Source organism: Amblyomma maculatum, chromosome 6 (genome assembly GCF_055883805.1).
Source record: "Amblyomma maculatum isolate TAMU_Amacu chromosome 6, ASM5588380v1, whole genome shotgun sequence".
Classification (NCBI taxonomy): Eukaryota; Metazoa; Arthropoda; class Arachnida; order Ixodida; family Ixodidae; genus Amblyomma; species Amblyomma maculatum.
Window position 1 is genome coordinate 111,742,238 of NC_139349.1, and position 18,408 is coordinate 111,760,645.

The window sequence follows — 18,408 nt, forward strand, 5'->3', positions numbered from 1 at the left end:
TTGCCCCCTATCCCCAACCCCATGCGAGAGAACTGGGAGGCGGCCCTGTCCGACTGTTGCACCCTCGAGGCCCAAAAGGCCTTAACGCATTGCGTCCGGGATACGGCAAACGCCAGTGGAGTGCCTGTCTAGGCACCCCACGGGCAGAGGCTCTTTATTTTTCTTTCCTTTTCAGCCTCAACATAATATATGTCTAGGCACCCCGTTATACTATGTGGCACGGGCAGAGGCTCTTTATTTTTCTTTCCTTTTCATGCCTCAACATAATATATATGCCTATAGGCATCCCACCTAGTGATTATACCTCTCTGGAAATATAACAATGAATGTTTTCACCACCACCACCACCACCCTCCATCGAAACGCAGCCGCCGAGGTCGGGATTGAACCCGGGTACTCCGGCACAGACGATGGAGACGATGGTGCGGGACCGGCTATCTGAATATCTTGAACAAAAACATGTATTCGCAGGCACCATGTTCGGATTCCACCCACACAGATCCGCTCAAGATGTCCTCCTGCAACTCAATCGGGAAGTCCTTGACCCACTCGAATGCCCCCATAATGACCGGGTAGTACTCGCCTTAGATCTCAAAGGGGCATTTGATAATGTAACACACGAGATTATACTCACCCACCTAAGCCAGACTGACTGTGGTCTCAACACATTCCAATACATCAAGCAATTTCTCACGGATCGTCAGTCCGTATACATTCGCATCCAAGATAATGAGCATGGTCCTTACCTACTCGGCACGCGGGGAACCCCCCAAGGCGCAGTACTTTCCCCGCTGCTCTTCAATTTGGCTATGATGCACCTGCCTGCCCAGCTCGATGGTGTCACCGGTGTGCAGCACGCCCTGTATGCCGATGACATCACCCTGTGGGCCACGCATGGCAGTATCGGGGACATTGAAACCAGCCTGCAAACAGCGGCGACGATAGTAGACCGCTACGCCCGCCGCTGTGGTCTTCAGTGTTCCCCACAAAAATCAGAATTTGTGCACCTCCGCCCCTCGCGAAAGTGCACAACTCAAATCACTCTTTCTTTAGACAGTGGTCCCATACACGAAGCTGACGAGGTACGGGTACTCGGACTCTACATACACAAACACAGACGGTCAGACACTACTACATTGGCCAAACTCCGTAAGGTGGGGGACCAGGTGGGCCGCATGGTCCGCCGGGTTTCAAACAAACGCGGGGGGTTGCGAAGTAAGGATGCCTTGCGGCTGGCAAACGCCTTCGTGACCAGTCGGATTCTATATTCGACACCTTATCTCCACCTACGGAAACAAGAGGAGGATGCCCTTGAGGTTATCCTTCGCAAAATTGTCAAGCGTGCCCTGGACCTCCCCATCACTACTTCAAACAGCCGTCTTATGGCCCTTGTGCTGGTGAATACTTTTCGGGAGCTCCGGGAGGCGCACCTTACAAATCAGTACACGCGTTTGTCGCAAACGGAGCCGGGTCGCCGCCTTCTTGCTCGACTCCATATCCAACACACCACACTCATTGAAGACAGGTTTCGCATCCCAGAATTGTGGAGACGCGCCCTCTGCGTGCGACCTCTGCCAGTGAATATGTCACACGAAGATCCTAATGGTCGGCGCTTGGCACGAGCGGAAGCCCTAGCCCGACATTATGGCAACAAAACAGGTGTATACTACGTGGACGCCTCCGGCCCTCACCACGGGGGATGGTACACGGCCGCTGTAGTTCACAACAGCAAAACGGTTAACGGTCTCACCTTCAGAGCCCAAAGTACAACACACGCAGAAGAGGTGGCGATTGCTCTCGCGGCCTCTCATTCCGACTCAAAATACATAATTACCGACTCGCGAGGAGCCTGTCGGAACGTCAGACAAGGCTGGACTCCCTTACTAGCCTATAAAATTTACTTAAACTGCATACGGGATACGGACCCCGCACACCGCTACCTTATATGGGCCCCTGCTCATCAGGGTTTGGCAGGAAACGAGGCAGCAGACGCAGCCGCCCGCGCGCTCTCTCACCGGGCTGTTTTCTCCTCCCTACCCGATCAGGAACCCGATTTTAATCCGGCCTACACCTTCAAAGATATCACGACGTACTATCAAAATTGTCATCGCCTTTATCCCAGCCCATGTAAAGGTCTCAAAAAGGCGGATGAGCGGCTCCTTCTCCGCCTTTTCACCAATACATTGCTGTGCCCGGCAGCCCTAAAACATTTTGACCCCTCCTTTAGTGGCAGCTGCACACACTGTGGAGCGGTGTCTTCTGACATCTATCACATGGTGTGGGCCTGCCCCTCCAACCCGGCTATGCCCCCCATCCCCAACCCAACCCGGGAGAACTGGGAGGCGGTCCTGCTCGGCTGCCACGACTTACAGGTCCAACAAGCCTTAGTCGGACGCGCCCGAGCGGCGGCAGCCGCCATTGGGGTCCCCAACTAGGGACCTCCACCTAGTGCTTGTAAGGATCGGTCCCTTATGGGCCGATCCAAACATACCTCCTGGCCCTTGTGTAAATAAATGTTCTTACCACCACCACCACCGGCACAGTAGTCGGGAGTCTTACCACTACACCACCGCGGCGGGGCACAAAAATTTATGCATTATGTAGAAAGCGCTACCTAGCTATCAGAAAGTATAGCGCTTTCTAGGGTGCTTGCCACGCAGCTTTCAAGCATTACTAAGCGCAATTCGCACTAACGATCGTCAGCGTGCGTTTCACGTTACACTCAGCTTGTATGTACAGCCATGAGCAATATGACAGGGAACAAACTTTTTTGCAGAAAATTTCAAATCTCGGTATTTTTCCATCGGATATTATGCCTTCAGAGAATATAGTAAGAAAACTGATAAAAAGTGCTTGTCACACATAATAATGGAGTGATCAATAACTGAACTTTTAAACTTTGTTTCTTCTCATATTGCTCATGACTGTACATGACAAATTTTGCAGCAATGCATCATTAAGAAGACGAAGAACAGGCTACGTTTATTTAATTTAATTGCTTTCTTTTTATACATGTGCTTAACTTTGGTGTGATATTCAGGCTGTTTTTACACACCTGAGCTCGTCTACGACATATATTCCGCCAAAATTGACAGCGTCTGAAGTTAATGCATGGTCATGGTATCAAATCCTACACACATAAGCAGTTTGAGGCTATGGCTACGAAAAATTACTCCATCCGACGTTGCCCTCGGGTTCGTTATTCTTGAGCCACTCTAACACGGGTGAAAAGTATTCCAATACAGCCGATGTATCGAGCATTTTACTTCGACCTCCATTGATCGTTTTCATAACCTCCGGCAAAGGTTCCGACGATCCGAGCTTCAGGATTGACCTGAAAGATGAAAAAAACAACAACAGGTAATTACGAATGTCGTTAAGCGCGCTTTATTTTTGCCTATTACGCATGCGTTGTATCGTGTCCCATGAATACATTTTACATACAGTGAACAAATTGAAAATATGATGCGACATGCTGTATGCCCTATAGATATGATATATATGTCGATGTCTCCGATTTGGTATCAGTGATGATCCCGCAACCAAAGATTTTCCTGCTGAGACAGAAAAGGATACTATGAGGTGCCACTATATTTAGGTCGCTTAGCAGTTTGGAAAAACATTGCATTTCTCTGTGCGTTTATGGTATTTTTTATTAATCCTATAGCCGCTCGTCGAAATTAATGAAGCTCGGAGTGTACTAGCTATTTTGCGTGTTTGTGTTTTCTTTTCCACATTCCAGCGCGTAATTAAATGAAGGGCGACACGCGAGGAATGTTGAGCGCCACCACCACCGCCCAAGGCCATAGGTTAAGAGATATGGTTTTTAAGAATCCAGTTTCAAGTTTTATTTAATCACAGATTCAAAATACAGTTGACAAGCGAAAGGAAACAAGTGCGTGTATAACTGCTCTCGTAAATACCAAAAGAGCCAACAGCCACTGACACCAAGGAAAGTATAGGATATTTTTTGTCTGTTGATCGGTACAGAATAATAATGCAATCATGAAGATAATCGATTAGAAGCTAGAACAAAATAGCCACATGCCGCCAGTGGAATTCGAATTCACGCGATATTCGGATGTCGTGTCCAACCTTAATCGATTATCTTCAGATTGTATTATTATTCCACAGTGATAACACACACACACACACACACACACACACACACACACACACACACACACACACACACACACACACACACACACACACACACACACACACACACACACACACACACACACACACACACACACACACACACACACACACACACACACACACACACACACACACACACACACACACACACACACACACACACACACACACACACACACACACACACACACACACACACACACACACACACACACACACACACACACACACACACACACACACACACACACACACACACACACACACACACACACACACACACACACACACACACACACACACACACACACACACACACACACACACACACACACACACACACACACACACACACACACACACACACACACACACACACACACACACACACACACACACACACACACACACACACACACACACACACACACACACACACACACACACACACACACACACACACACACACACACACACACACACACACACACACACACACACACACACACACACACACACACACACACACACACACACACACACACACACACACACACACACACACACACACACACACACACACACACACACACACACACACACACACACACACACACACACACACACACACACACACACACACACACACACACACACACACACACACACACACACACACACACACACACACACACACACACACACACGTCTGCTGAGCAGTCACTTGTAGATTACTTTTACGGCTAATCCCTTCGTCTGTTCAACATACCTACCGTATTTAGTCCCATACGCCCTGACTTCAGCTGCTTAAGAAAACATTATAGGGGACAATTGAGCTCCACCTTTAACGATATGACTGGTTTGGTTTGTGGGGTTTAACGTCCCAAAGCGGCTCAGGCTGGGGTTCTTTAGCGTACACTGACATCGCACAACACACGGGCGTCTTTGCTTTTCGCCTTCATCAAAAACTATATAAAACGAAAGCGTAGACTACCAGACCACATGCAATATGCCCCGCTGTAACCAAGCCGGCGTGGCCTAAGGGTAACGTGAATGCAAGGGTCCTGGCAGACTGATTCTGATATCACCCACCCATATGAAAGGAGAGGCCCGTGTTGGCAGCTACTGCCAAAGGTAACGTCAGTCGTGCGTGCAGTCAGTGCACGGCCATGTCAGCTGCTAGCTATAGCCTGCCAGCACCATGCTTGTGAGCGTCAACGCCTGCGCCCGTTTAAGGGCCCCGTTGCTAATGCGTTAAAACAATTAAGTTGATGAATATCAAATAGGTCTCGAAACGAGAGCTCTCAGCCGAAAGCATGTGATGCGAACAGCAAAGGGTACAACCGTATGCCGCTGCCATGCCCGGTGGGAACGCGCATCACCGAAAACAGAGCTGTCCTTGCGCCCAGCAAGATGGAACCACCTTCTTCGCGATAATGTTCAGCATTAAAACCCCCAGCCTAATCGATGTGCATGCTAATGGCAGTAATTTACAGAGCCAGTTTGGAACGCCTTAAATAGCATGCAATACCTGTAATGAACATTTGGCATTTTTCAGCGTTGCGTTTGGTTTATAGTGTTACGTCTCAGGGCCGTAAAATTCTTTTCAAGATTTCATTTCTTCTGACCACTCCCTATCACTAACATTTATGCTTGCTAACACACGCATTCGTGCAGTATCGTTTTACTTTTTTCGTGTCAATGCTCAAAACTAAGACCGCGAGTGATTTCTCTACACACACCCTTATTTTCTGAAAGCACCCCCTATTTCTTTGATATTTTTTTTTTTTGCATTGGCCAAATGTGATTCTGTTTCTCCTTTACGCTGAACACCCCCCCCCCCCCTCCCCCCTCGCCTTTAGAAATTTCGATTCTTAGGGAAATTCCTGTATGCTAACGGCCCTCGTAAAAAAAAAAAAAAAAGAAAAGAAAGTAAAAAGAAAATACATAAACACCGACGTGCCCTTGACGATATCTAAACGTGTCCTGGCCTACACATGAGCTCAAGTGTGGGCACTTTCGCGATATCACTTCGATCCCATACAATAGCCCCAACTGTGGGAGCTGTTGCAATATTTTTGGGACGGACTTCGTATTTCCCCTAACTGTGATACCAATCTGTGCTCCGTTTTGTTTGTCACAAGGTGGCCCGTGTGGAATTTTATGCCTGTTATTTCATGTTCTTTACTGAAAGTTTGCTCAGACACTGTGTAGGCATTCGGCACATAAGCAAACGCAAAATGATGCCAAGGCAAACTCCGGTGGACTTACATGAGCCGCCTTCCTGCCTCTTTAGAACCATGTATGTCGCATTCGTGCAGGCGACCAGTGTCGTTGGTAGCCGCGCACAAGTACCTGATGATCTGCATTTGCGCGATGAAGCTGAACATAGACCTGCATTCGTAAGAAAGCACGTACTCTCAGTATTACGCAGTTTCTTGAGTTCAGCAAGCGTAATAGTTGTGTTTTATTTATTATCAAAAGAGCAGAAATTAGAAGTCGCGATCTTAATGTTTTTTCGCTTGCGCTACACGTGCTTGTAGGTTAGCTATCGATGATTACTGATGGTTACGGCTTGGCAGGCAGGGTTCCAAGGGAAGATGAGCGTATCAGAGGCCGGAAGAAAGGCGAGTGAATTAAATTATTAGGTTGGGGAGAGGGGTAAATGGTAAAGGGGGTGGGGTAAAATGGCTGCAGGTTCACACGACACAAGGTCCGTATACCGAGTTTTCAGTATTGTTTCTGCCGTCATATGATTGTTGGAGGCGGGACCGAAAGTGGTCCGCCCAACTGGCATCTGTTTCCAGTGTTTCCACCAATAAGATGAGGACGGAAAAGATACTTCTGAAAACGGCACCAACTATAAAATACGAGACCAGTAGAGATACGAAAGAGGCATTCTCCCATTGTGAACGCATATTTTAGCCTGATTTGGTGATTCACAATGCGTGGGAACGCTTGACTGCCGCATTCGACTAACTAGCAAGCATACGGGCCGCTCCGATTAGTTAGAAACCAGGAACAGATTCAATAAAACGCAGACTTTTTACCGAAGGCCTTCGCTGTTATTGCAGCTATTTCTAGTCATTTTCATTAGTTATTAATTCGCGTAAAATGCTCTAGTGAGCCTCAATTACCTGATTCGGCTCTCATGAGCGAGAAAATCATAATCTGCTGACGGGCGAAGTCGTCTCGCGCCACTGCCTAACGATGTGCGTATCCCTTCGTATTTCAACCTGAAAAACGAATCGTATGACGCTGGCTATGCGCTCAAGTGATGAGGACAGCTCCTTGTAAAGGCGCAGTATAGAACTTACCTCATCTCCCAGTAGAGTGAGTCAATTCTTTTGTCGCTCTGTGGTTCGTCCAGCACTTTCCACAGCCACTTACTTGTTGCGATGGCGTGAAATGTTTGTCCGACATGGTCAAAGGCGAGCTCGAGTAGGTTTCGCATGCCTGCATCTGCATTGCCTTTTGGTGAGTCAATCAACCAGTCGAAATGCTTGAAAGTGAACTATACAGTAACTCAGGGATAGAAATGTTGCGCGGCAAGTACGATTTTAACACAGCCGCTTCTCTGTCGTAGCTTCAAAGACTTCCACGCGACTTGAAGAAAGTAAGAATTTTTTTTTTTTTGTATGCTGCTGCATTGTCGAGTCGCTCTATACCTATAGTTTAAAGATTAACTGTAAAGCTGCTGCACTACGATACAGCATTGAACTGTAATAAAATTCAGCATTGTATACACCCGCCGTGACTCAGAAGTCGCGACTCTACTTTCTTGCTTACCAGTGCTCATCAGTCCCACCCCAATGTGTTCTTGAAGAGTCCGGGATTGAATTCCTAACCATGACAGGGCATCAGCAACAGCTTCATGGAAACCTAGGAGGGGCAGAAAAATACAAAAGCGATTGTTCCCCAGTTCACAACGATCGAATTAGACAGCAACATAAGACGTACAAAATCCCCATTTCCCTCTTCTTATTTTCTTTTAGACAAAACACGACTAGCCCTTATTTTCTGTATTTATTCCTTGTCCATGAATGTTATTTCAGTAGGCAGCTCGAGTCAATAAGTGCACGCTTCCGAAGATTATTGAAAACATTTGCCCTCTTCAATCATGACCATCATCGTCGTCGTCATCGTCATTAGGAGCAGCAGCAGTGGCGTCGACTGCGGTTAGAATCGCGCACATTTCCCTGCCTGTGCTGGTTGAATTAATTAAGCGGCGAGTGCAATTAGAAATGAGTGCAATATTTGTCTGGGGAAGAGAAAATTCGCTTGCCTGGGTTCGCTCCTGTCCGGAAGACGTGGGGTAGGTGCTTGTACTGCATGAAATAATACACGTGGGCCAGCTCGTGATATGCAGTTTTCAGACCGCTTAGCGTTGCTTCACTGCGCATCTTGATCCTTGATTTTAAGAGGCAGACAGGATGCATTAGTAAACACATAGACAGCCTTACAGCGTGCGTTTGAATCTAAACAAGGTGCGTGTTTTTTTTTTTTATATCAAGCATGCTTTAAAGACTTCGGAACGGAAAACCATCTTTTTGAGGAGAAATTACGTGTTAGTCTCTTTAATGAGAGAACTCCGTTCGAGAACTCCGTTCGCGCATAATTCTGACATATGTACCCAATACAATGAAATAAGCGAGATCAAGCACATCCAGGAACTTTGGTTTTTGACGGTGGTGGTGCTAACGAGCGTGCTGTTTCGGTTACAATCTTGAAAAACAACAGTTGCTAAATATGAGCAGTGGTGTGTATTACTACGCTAAAGAGCAAACAGAATCAGTTTATAATATTTGAGTATAACAAGCAAGCCAGAGGCATAGGAAATTCTCGCACTTTTAATTTGCTCCGATGGTTAGCTTTCCATTTTGATAACCATAAAAGCCATAACAATGGACTACTTTCTGTCGCGGAGGAATTTTGCGTGCCGGTTACTGCAGACCGGTTAAGTTGTACCTGACTATAGTATAGTGTAGTACATTACTACTACACTATACTATATCTTCTGACGCAGAAAATTACAGTACTATGTAACCGGAGGATACCACCCCTTCCATCGAGAAAAAAAAAAAAAAAAGGTCCTTGTTTGAACTGAGCAAGTAAGCGTGCATGTGTTCAACCCTTGGTTCAACCAAATAGTCTGACATTGTGTTCGGCCCTGATTTGCTGATTCTTGCGGATGTACTTGCTTTATTATTTCTAACTTTGTCAAATTTAAAGGACACGCCCACTGCTGGCTATTTCGTACATATCCCCTATGCAAGCTTTTCACGTAGCTATTATTACTTTTGCCCGCATTTGCGGGGCACACAGCTTCAAACCTGTAATCGCGTCCATTGCAGAAATCCCAAGCGGACGCTTCGCAAGGAAAACCAGCTTCACTAGGAGAGAACTCAATCAGTGATCTCTCCCAAAATTCCGGCTGCAGCTTCGGCAAACCGAGGGAGACATAGAAGGATTCCGCCACTTCCAACATTCTGACCGCAGTGAGGTTTGACAGCTGAAACAAAAACAAAGCCTGGGTAGAGTTCAATTTTTATTTTTTATTTTTTATCGAGACGAACGAGATAGTTAGAGCCTTATTATGTACAGAATCGATAAGAGTAATTCGACAGCGATTCGCATTCACAGACACGCATGGCTTCAGCGGACGGCCGGGTATTTCTATAGAGGGTTTCGCGTACCTTCGAGCTCAAGTGCAGCGTTTCGTTCCAAGTCGCTGTTGCCGGAAGGTCCACCTCGTCGCTCGTCAAGTAGCCTTGCGCGCCTGAGGAAAAAGTTCGTGCGTCAAGTTTTTCCTTGTACTGCAAAATTTATAGAGCCACTCGGGAAAAATTGAAATTGGCTTGTATGAATAGATTACTTCAGCCTAATGCAAAAGCGTTCACTGACATCAGAAATACGTTAGAAAAGGGAGAGAAATTGAAACGCGGTTGTCCCCACGCATCATATGCCTCGTTTTGATGCAAAATCGTTATGAGTATCGTTCCCCGGGAAATCCAGTGTCAGAGTTGTTGGAGTCGGCGTTGAGAGAGAAAAATCGCGGACATGGCTGTGGCACGTGGTAGCTGGCAACTCGCATGACTGGGCACTAATTGGTCGCAGGGTTGTGCGACCTCACGCGACATGCTTGATTTGACAGGAGATGCCAACTCTGGCCTCTCCTTTCAGATTGAAGGGTGAGATTATAATCAGCCTGCCAGGACAACCGCATTCTTTGTCAAACACTTTACCCTTAGACCACGTAGGCACGCTCTTACATGCCGCTTTTCGATGGAGGCGAAAAGCAAGGCGCCCGTGTGCTGTGCGATGTCAGTGCATGTTAAAGAAGTGGTCGAAATTTCCGGAGTCCTCCAGTACGGCGTCTCTCATAGCCTGAGTTGCTTTGGGACGTTAAACCCCACAAAACTAAAACCATACGTCTTTGTTAAGCGGGCTGTTACATATGACGGGTTGACTAATTCACATACGACTGTTAAACAAAAGGTCACGAAATTGAAAATGTGGTGATAACGGTGCTATCACGTCTGCCCTTAAGGCGAAGCTTAAGTGTCCCCCTTATTTTTACAACAAAATAGCTATGACCCGAATACTTTTTTTATTCGTATATTTGCGGTTAAGCTAAATCGCTACGCACTTCGAAACGATGATCAGCAAGTCGTGTTCATTACCGACGCCACAACTGGAATCGCATGGCGGGAAAATGTGACATTTTTCAATCGTATGTCTCTGACAATCAATATTCTTCTCTCTGTCGAGTAAACATCGACACAGCCACAGAAAGCAATTAAGTCAATCGATTTTCAGAGAACTATAATTTCATTGATCTGTCCTGTGTCCGCATACCTCGCGAAGACTGTCATCGCTATTTTGTTTCTACAAAAGTGATAAATACGTGATACGAGACTAAAGCGATCTTTTTTATTCAGCGGGATTGAAACTCAAGCAACACTGCCGATGCCACTGCACACAGGAATACTTCTGTTCCTTAATTGACCAGTTGGTTAGTTTAGCCTTACCCACTAACTCTTTAAGTCGCTATCTATCCTCGAAATATTCGGTCAGAAAGATTTGGCACGACTTGAAACACCAAATTATGTTACTGCTAAAAACATAGTTTTAAACTTTTTTTTTTTCAGGCATTAATTGTACTATGTGCAGGAAAATTTATATGTCGTGAGCCGTCTGCATGGGGCGTGCCACGTAAATACCGAATACATATGTTTTCTGCCTGTGATGAGGTTTTCAATCGGGTGGTCATGATACGGGCATATCAGTTTTCGTTCGTCACTGTAGTAATCCTGATACCCTACTTTTTCTTTTTTTCGTTTCGCCATTTGCCCTTACAAAACTAGTTGCTTCATTTGGAGCCACTTGGGATTGTCGATAGGATTTTAGAATGACTTCTTGGATTTGCATACTTCTTCATCTGTACTCTCCCGAAATGCACTGCTAGATTTAAAAACTATGGCTCAAGCAAAGTGCCTCAACCAGTGAACAATGCTCACAAGTCAACTTCGAGCATTCGCAAACAGCACACAGATCACTTATATGGGGCACGGAAGGCATTTCAAAATGTTGCAATGCACAAGAAATATATGTTATAAAATAATAGAAAATTTTAAACATAACAGAATATATGCGAAGGAAGAACATAAAAATCATTCCCATTAAAGCTGAGCACATGCGGGAAAGTGTGACGAGGAAAGAGACATGGACACATGCGTACCTAAGAGGTGAACGTCAAGAGACCCCGTAGGCGACACTAGTTTTGAGCCATACATTCTGGTAAGTCGTCTCCGTACCAGCTCATGCATTGGTCGGTAGAACGGGAGCAGTGCGTTCCAAACATTTTCCGTGTCTTCTCTGAACGTGGGCCACTCGGAAAGGAACATAACGTAATCTGCTGAATTGTTGAACCCTAAAAAAAATCCACCATAAAAATAAATTTTTGGAACTTGTTATTAAAAAGCAGCTATACTGAAGAAAACAATACAAAAGGAAGTATTATATCGTTTTTTTTTTTTTTTTTTTTTTCACAAAATGTGTTGCTACCGTTCAGCTGACTCTCCATGCCGATGATCTTCAATAGTTCCAGGAAATCTCCTCGAAAACTTTCTGTCTGTCTCATCCACTGTTTAAAGTAGTGCAGACGCTCGCCGCTGTTGTCCGATAAACTGAAAATCCGTATTAAATCTTGAGGAAACGTGTACTGGATGCAGTGAACACACCAATGATGTCAGGCACTCTGAAAGTTAGGTTGCATGGATGGCATACCTGCATATGTCATGTGACAGTCAGCGTCAGAATCCTCGCGAGCACCTCTGTACTGGCACACGGTGACATTCCAGCGAGCATTTGAAAGCCTTGTCTCTAGATAAAGATACTTCGGCGCAAAAAAAAAAAGCATAATAATAAATAAATAAATAGAAGGCGGTGTCGTTTGCAGTCACCAGTCCCGGCACGCCGTCACAGAATATCGAAGAGGCTGTTCAGTTACGAAAGCCTCTTCCTGAAAAAGCGAAACTGAAAACACGCTTTCAGAAATGCAGTTTAGAGGAAACTATAAATTAATTCAATGGAACTTAATTTTTTCCTCCTTACATTTGGGCCTGGCATCTGTTTAAGAGTAACAGGCGGACAGCCATGCATATGGGATGCGGTCCCTGCGTAAACATCGTTTTTTCACTTCGGAATTTCGCGATTTCGAAGGTTTGACGAGAATACGTTATCGCGTCTCGGTTTCTCTTTTCAGGAGGTTTTACCGACACAATAAAAGGCTTTTTATATTAACTCTTCACTACGATAGTCTGAACTCTCACATGGAACAAGACGCCGTAGTGTAGCTGCTTTATTCTCCATTCAGTTCCAAATGGAGCATCGCTAAGCTACTCTCTGCTTTTAAGCTCAAATATGCTTTTATCTCCTATTATCCGCCAAATGCTCCGAACATGGTACTGAAAACGCGGAGAACCCGAGGCCAAAACTTGAAGATGGACATACCCTAAACATCCCCAACCTCTGCGCCACAACCATCCTCCTTTTCCCTAAAGAGAAAAAAAAACGCTTTACCGTAGTCTAGCCCCGAGTGAGATTCGAACTAGTGCTTTCGTTTTCTGTTGCTTCGAAGCGCCCCATTTGCTAAAGTAGAGAAGTTGATCAGACCACTCGGCGATTGCGGCATTCTCCCGCACTGCGAGTTGTTTTTGGCCTCTTGCAACTTGCTTGTTCTAAGCTGTTTTCGTCATTTTTCACTCGTTATTTCTGCTGTTAGGCTATACACAGAACACTATTATACACTCAGAAGCAGAAGGCACTATAACTCAGTTGATAGAGCACCGTACGTGACATGCGGAAGTTGTGGGTTCTGACAGCGGAGTTTGGCTGTATTTTCTTCCGCTTTCTTTAAGTGCATAAGTGAGTAAAAAAAAAATAAATACGCACTTACTTTTGCGATATTTTTTTCTTCCAGTGCATACTTGCCTAGAAAGGATAATTTTCCAAACGCGCGTCGCAGTTCTGTATTCGTGAAAGAAGACCAGTTAAAACGTGTCACTTCTTTCCAAACCTCGAAATGGTGATTCGAGTGATGCCGTAACATGTCCGCCTTGAAAATGAAATGAAAATAAAGAAAGTCTTTCACTTTTTTTTTTTTTTTTACTTGAGTCTCGGGTTACATAAGAGCACTTATATACATTACGCAAGCAAAGGAAGTGCATTTTCCGTTGCGTAAATCCATGAACAACTTGCGTGAATTCACGGCTTGAGGGAAAAAAGAATATCGGCGCCGCAAATGCAGCAAAAGCCGAATATAAATGCTCCTTCGGACTGTTTTCAAGAAGCAAGGGAGGAGAAGAGAACTTGATTTCACTAAATTCCCATTTCAACATCGTGAAGTTGAGGGGCACACTCAAAAAGTCAAGAAGAGGGATATACGAGAAATGTGCCCCCTTATGCTCGAGCATTAAAGAATAGGAGGCAATCAAAAAGGCAAAAATGTGTTAATTTCAAATTTAGGACAATATAACCACAGTAAAAATGTCATGTATCACTCCAATAGTAAGTACAAAGCTATAAAGTAATAATATTGTGTGTCCCCATCAGTGGGCAAACCAAGAAACGCAAAAATTGAAAGACAGTGTTATTGGTTCACTCTAGTTTTTTAAGCAACGCTGAGTTTTCATATATTGTTAAGGAATTTGAAGAAACAAAACTCGAAGCATTTGGCGACAATGTAAAGTTAGTTCGGCAAAAAGATGTGTATATGGTGTATAGTGTAAGGCTTGCCTTTGGGGATCAAGTCAGCCAGGAGGTTAAAAAAACAAAAACAAAAAAAAGAAACGCCTTTTCGCTATTTTGGTTGCTTTTATATAATAAACACATATTAGCAAATATTTTATTGACAGGTTCTAATTTAATGGTTCAAAAGTGGAAATTGTATGAAACGTTAGCAATGGTGCAAAGAATTTTTTTTGAAAAAAAAAAAACTATAATAATGTATAGTACCACAACCGTAACAATAATAATGTTATGTTCCGCCAAATTTTGCAGCACCATATGCCCCTCCAGAAAAGGACAAGAGGGGAAAAATGAGAAAGTGGCATGAAAATTTGCACCCTTACTTCTGCACACTATCTGACCGGTCTTCAATCTCTAAAGGTAAGGGTTAATAAACCTAGCAGCAAATAATTCCTGAACAAAGCCCTCGTCAAAAGCTCAATAACGTACACCTGGCCGTTATTTAACTGGCTGGTAACGGAAACGACCAATATATGACACTGACTCACCAGGACGCCAGCGTTTGGATCACTGGGCTCCGTGCTGGAGTTCCAAAGGGCAGACGCGATCTCGCCACACATCCGGCTCTGAGCTGATTCCAGCTCGCCCAGCAGATATCTTTCAGCTACAGCCTCTTCGGCGCTCGAAGTGGACTCCGAAGTTTCTCGAGTCGACAACAAACTGCCTATCGCACACATGATGTATACCTGGAAAATGCGTTTCATGTCGGAGGCTGTGGTATACACGGTCAAAGCGCAATGCTCGCCGTCGCGTATCGCGTGTGTGTCTCTTCGGGTGACGAGCACAGCGAGTTAAACACGCACCGCCAAACCGATGCAGCGAAAGCACCAGCTCTGGGACGTCACTGGCGAGGAAATGCGCGCCCAGCGGAAACAACCCGTTGATCCCGAAGTGAGACGTGCCAGGAACTGCTCAGCCGGCGGGGGTCAAGGTTACGTTGTCTAAGCTGTCAGCTGTGACGACCTTTCCGGGTGCGTTCTCCGTATCTCTGAGTGCAGCCGCTAGTTCGCCTGGAGGAGCTCCAAAGGGCCCGCGCTGGCAAGGACTCACTTTGCAGTGCGTAGGAAAGTGTGGCTTGACACGTAAATAAATCATCGCAAAATAAAGTAGCATGTAGTACAGTCAGTCGGAAACTCATTCTTCCTCACTGGTAGGGGCTCCAAAAATGGTTGGCCACAGCGGACAGGTCGTGTTCTCCGCCATTCAAGGTGCGGCATTGCATGGTATGGTATGGTATGGTATGGTATGGTATGGTATGGTATGGTATGGTATGGTATGGTATGGTAGGGTATGGTATGGTATGGTATGGTATGGTATGGTATGGTATGGTATGGTATGGTATGGTATGGTATGGTATGGTATGGTATGGCATCGTATAGTATGGTATGGTTGGGTGCGGTGTGGTATGGTATGGTATGGTAGTGGTAGGACTGTTGTGGTAGTAGTAGTAAAAAAAACTTTATTTCGAAGCAGAAATTAACTGCTCAAAATGAGTTTCGCCTGCCGCACCAGGCCGAGATGACCCTCTTCGCAAGAAGCCAGCCAGGCATGCCAGGAGAGGACTGAGAATGAGTGAGGGGTTAGAAATAAGATTGGACGGCAACGCGGGGCAGTAGAAAAGACAGTGTGCAAGGTCCGCGTAAAGCTCAGGGCAGTTGAGGCACAACCTTGCTGTTGTAATGAATGTGTTTTGAATTTTACGAAGGGTGTGAGACTGGGAAACAGAGACGGGGGTGTGGGGCAGGGAGAATAGCAAACTCCTGCCTGAATTCGAGGTAGGACTGCGATATGGCTTTTCCAATCAGAAGACCCTCGTCACACAGCGATCGGCTGGACCAGCGGATCGCTGGAGCCCGGTTAATAGTTTCTTGGGCGAGCTGATTACACAGCTCATTTCCAGCAATCCCTGAATGCCCATGTATTCACCTTATTTTATATTTTTTTATTTACAATACATTACAGGCCTCCAGGGAAACATTGTGTAAGGGGTGTGCAGAACAGATATACATACATAAAACAGTGCCTGAAAACGCAGCAAAATCCGTAGCAACGAACAGTGTTAAATACAAAAATACAATAAGCAATCATTGCTAACATAACAACTAAGCAAAAGAAACAACGCAATACGAAGCACAATAATTAAAATAACAAAACATACATAAAAAGTAGCCCGGCAGAAAAACGCGCGTATCTTACAGATATGGAAATAGTAACTAATAGCAGCCGTATGTGATACGACAGGGAAAAACAAAGTGAAACAAGAGTCACTACTTTCTGATACAGATGGGAACGTCCTAAGTGGAATTGTCGATAAAATGTTTGACTAGATGATCATGGAAAATTTCATGATTGCGCTGAGAGGCGATTTGGTTTGAAAGATCATTCCACGGGCCTATAACACGTGGGAGCGCAGAAAAGTTAGACATGAGTACTGCCATAAATGCGTGTAAAACTGAAGTTAGTGTGGGATCTGGTTGACGAATAGTGCGATTATACGAGATTTCAGATAAAAAAGCGCCACATCTGTAGGTCAGAGTGTATACATATGGGGGAGTGGTTCTCTATTGAAAGGCACGGAGGGTGGCTTGGGAGTCAGTGTACACAACGTATTGTTGGGTTGGAGGAAGATGAGTGAATTCCTGGACAGCATGCACAATCGAGAGAATCCAAGGTAGTAGTGGGTCTCCACTGGTAAAATAAACGGGTTCAGGGGAAAAAGAAAAATGTATGACCTGGGCTGCAGCACCTAGCGCCTATGAAGGCGTCGGTGTGCGCTACAGTGCGACTGTGTAGAGGACGCGTGTGTCGGGCAGCTTGGGCCTTCCTGCGTCCAGAGTGAAGGCTTGGGGACAATGGTATCCAGGGAACTGAAGTGCAATGGGCATGGGTTTGATTTGATCCGGGGAAAGGATCCACCAGCCTTACTGTGTGGAGGATAGACTAGCATGGTATGGTATGGTATGGTTTGGTTTGGGGGGGGGGGGGGGGGGGGTCCAATCCCTAATTCCTTGAATTTTCTCCGTATATTGACATCACAAACTGCATGCAAAAGTTAATCTCTGTGCCGGTGAGATCATTGTCCTTGACTGGCCTGAAACAGCGTGCCATGAACTGCAGAGGACGTGGGAAGGAGGCGATGCGCCGATGCCGGTATGCCGACTGCTAGGAACTGCGGTGGTTCGACTTCTTCCAGCTCCGCGCCGCCCTATGTTCGGACACCCGAGACGCTTTGCAGCCAGTGCAACAAACACTGGAGACATTAGGGCCATTTTTTTAACCTACACCGGCTACACCAGTGTAGCAATTCCCCAATAACTCCAATAGTTTTTTTGCTAGACTAGTGTAGCTGGTGTAGGTTTAAAAAAAAAAAATGACCCTGTTATCTCTCTCGCTCCCTCTTTCCGCGCTCTCCTCTAGCATTCCTTCCGCTTTGAGAAAATGAAGTATATTCTGAACCTCCGTGCTTTTAAAAAGCCCTGCGAAATATCGATAACTAGGCCAGAGATATTAGTCACCTTCGAGTGTAACCGTGGTTAAACCGCTGCCACTATTTTCAATTTCTCCTCCTTGGATATGCGGCCACCCCGGCCGCAATTTGATTGATCGCGCTATCTTGTACTCAGCAACCGAATCTGAATGACCACCTACGGCGCCTGTCGACGTACAATGACTAAGATAAGTGCTACTTGAACAGTCGGCCGAAGATCCGATGCGCAACAAAGAAGCAAGCAATCGCAGTTCAATGGAGATGTGGGCGAATGTCAATTTTTTCTATGCGTTGAGTACGAATAATACAAATTTGTTGTGAATAAAGTTTCGAATACAGATGCATGCAGTTTAGACTAAAAACAAATGCCTTTGACTGTGCGCAGCAATGAATATAAATTTAAAAAAATGGCAGTAGGTAAGTTGCGCAAGCAATACTGCAATGGT

At 45.4% G+C, this 18,408-nt stretch overlaps 1 protein-coding gene across 1 annotated transcript; it reads right to left on the bottom strand.

Moving 5' to 3' along the window:
• Window positions 1–3,009: 3,009 nt before the first annotated feature.
• Window positions 3,010–15,271, bottom strand: LOC146186596 (angiotensin-converting enzyme-like). Its single transcript, XM_084607320.1, has 13 exons — window positions 14,964–15,271; window positions 13,625–13,783; window positions 12,454–12,562; window positions 12,232–12,372; window positions 11,906–12,097; window positions 9,861–9,943; window positions 9,498–9,676; window positions 8,450–8,574; window positions 7,954–8,046; window positions 7,482–7,626; window positions 7,302–7,400; window positions 6,436–6,558; window positions 3,010–3,334 (listed from the first exon to the last, which is right to left on the bottom strand). The coding sequence occupies exons 1-13, from the start codon at window positions 15,177–15,179 to the stop codon at window positions 3,160–3,162; spliced, it is 1,839 nt and encodes a 612-aa protein (XP_084463446.1). The 5' UTR covers window positions 15,180–15,271; the 3' UTR covers window positions 3,010–3,159.
• Window positions 15,272–18,408: the final 3,137 nt, after the last annotated feature.

Coding starts and splice junctions, on each gene's coding strand:
- LOC146186596 (XM_084607320.1), bottom strand. CDS start 15,179: ATGAAACGCATTTTCCAGGTATACATCATGTGTGCGATAGGCAGTTTG. Junction 12,373..12,453: donor CTGTCACATGACATATGCAG/GTATGCCATCCA, acceptor CGTTTCCTCAAG/ATTTAATACGGATTTTCAGT. Junction 8,047..8,449: donor CCGGACAGGAGCGAACCCAG/GCAAGCGAATTT, acceptor TGCCCCTCCTAG/GTTTCCATGAAGCTGTTGCT.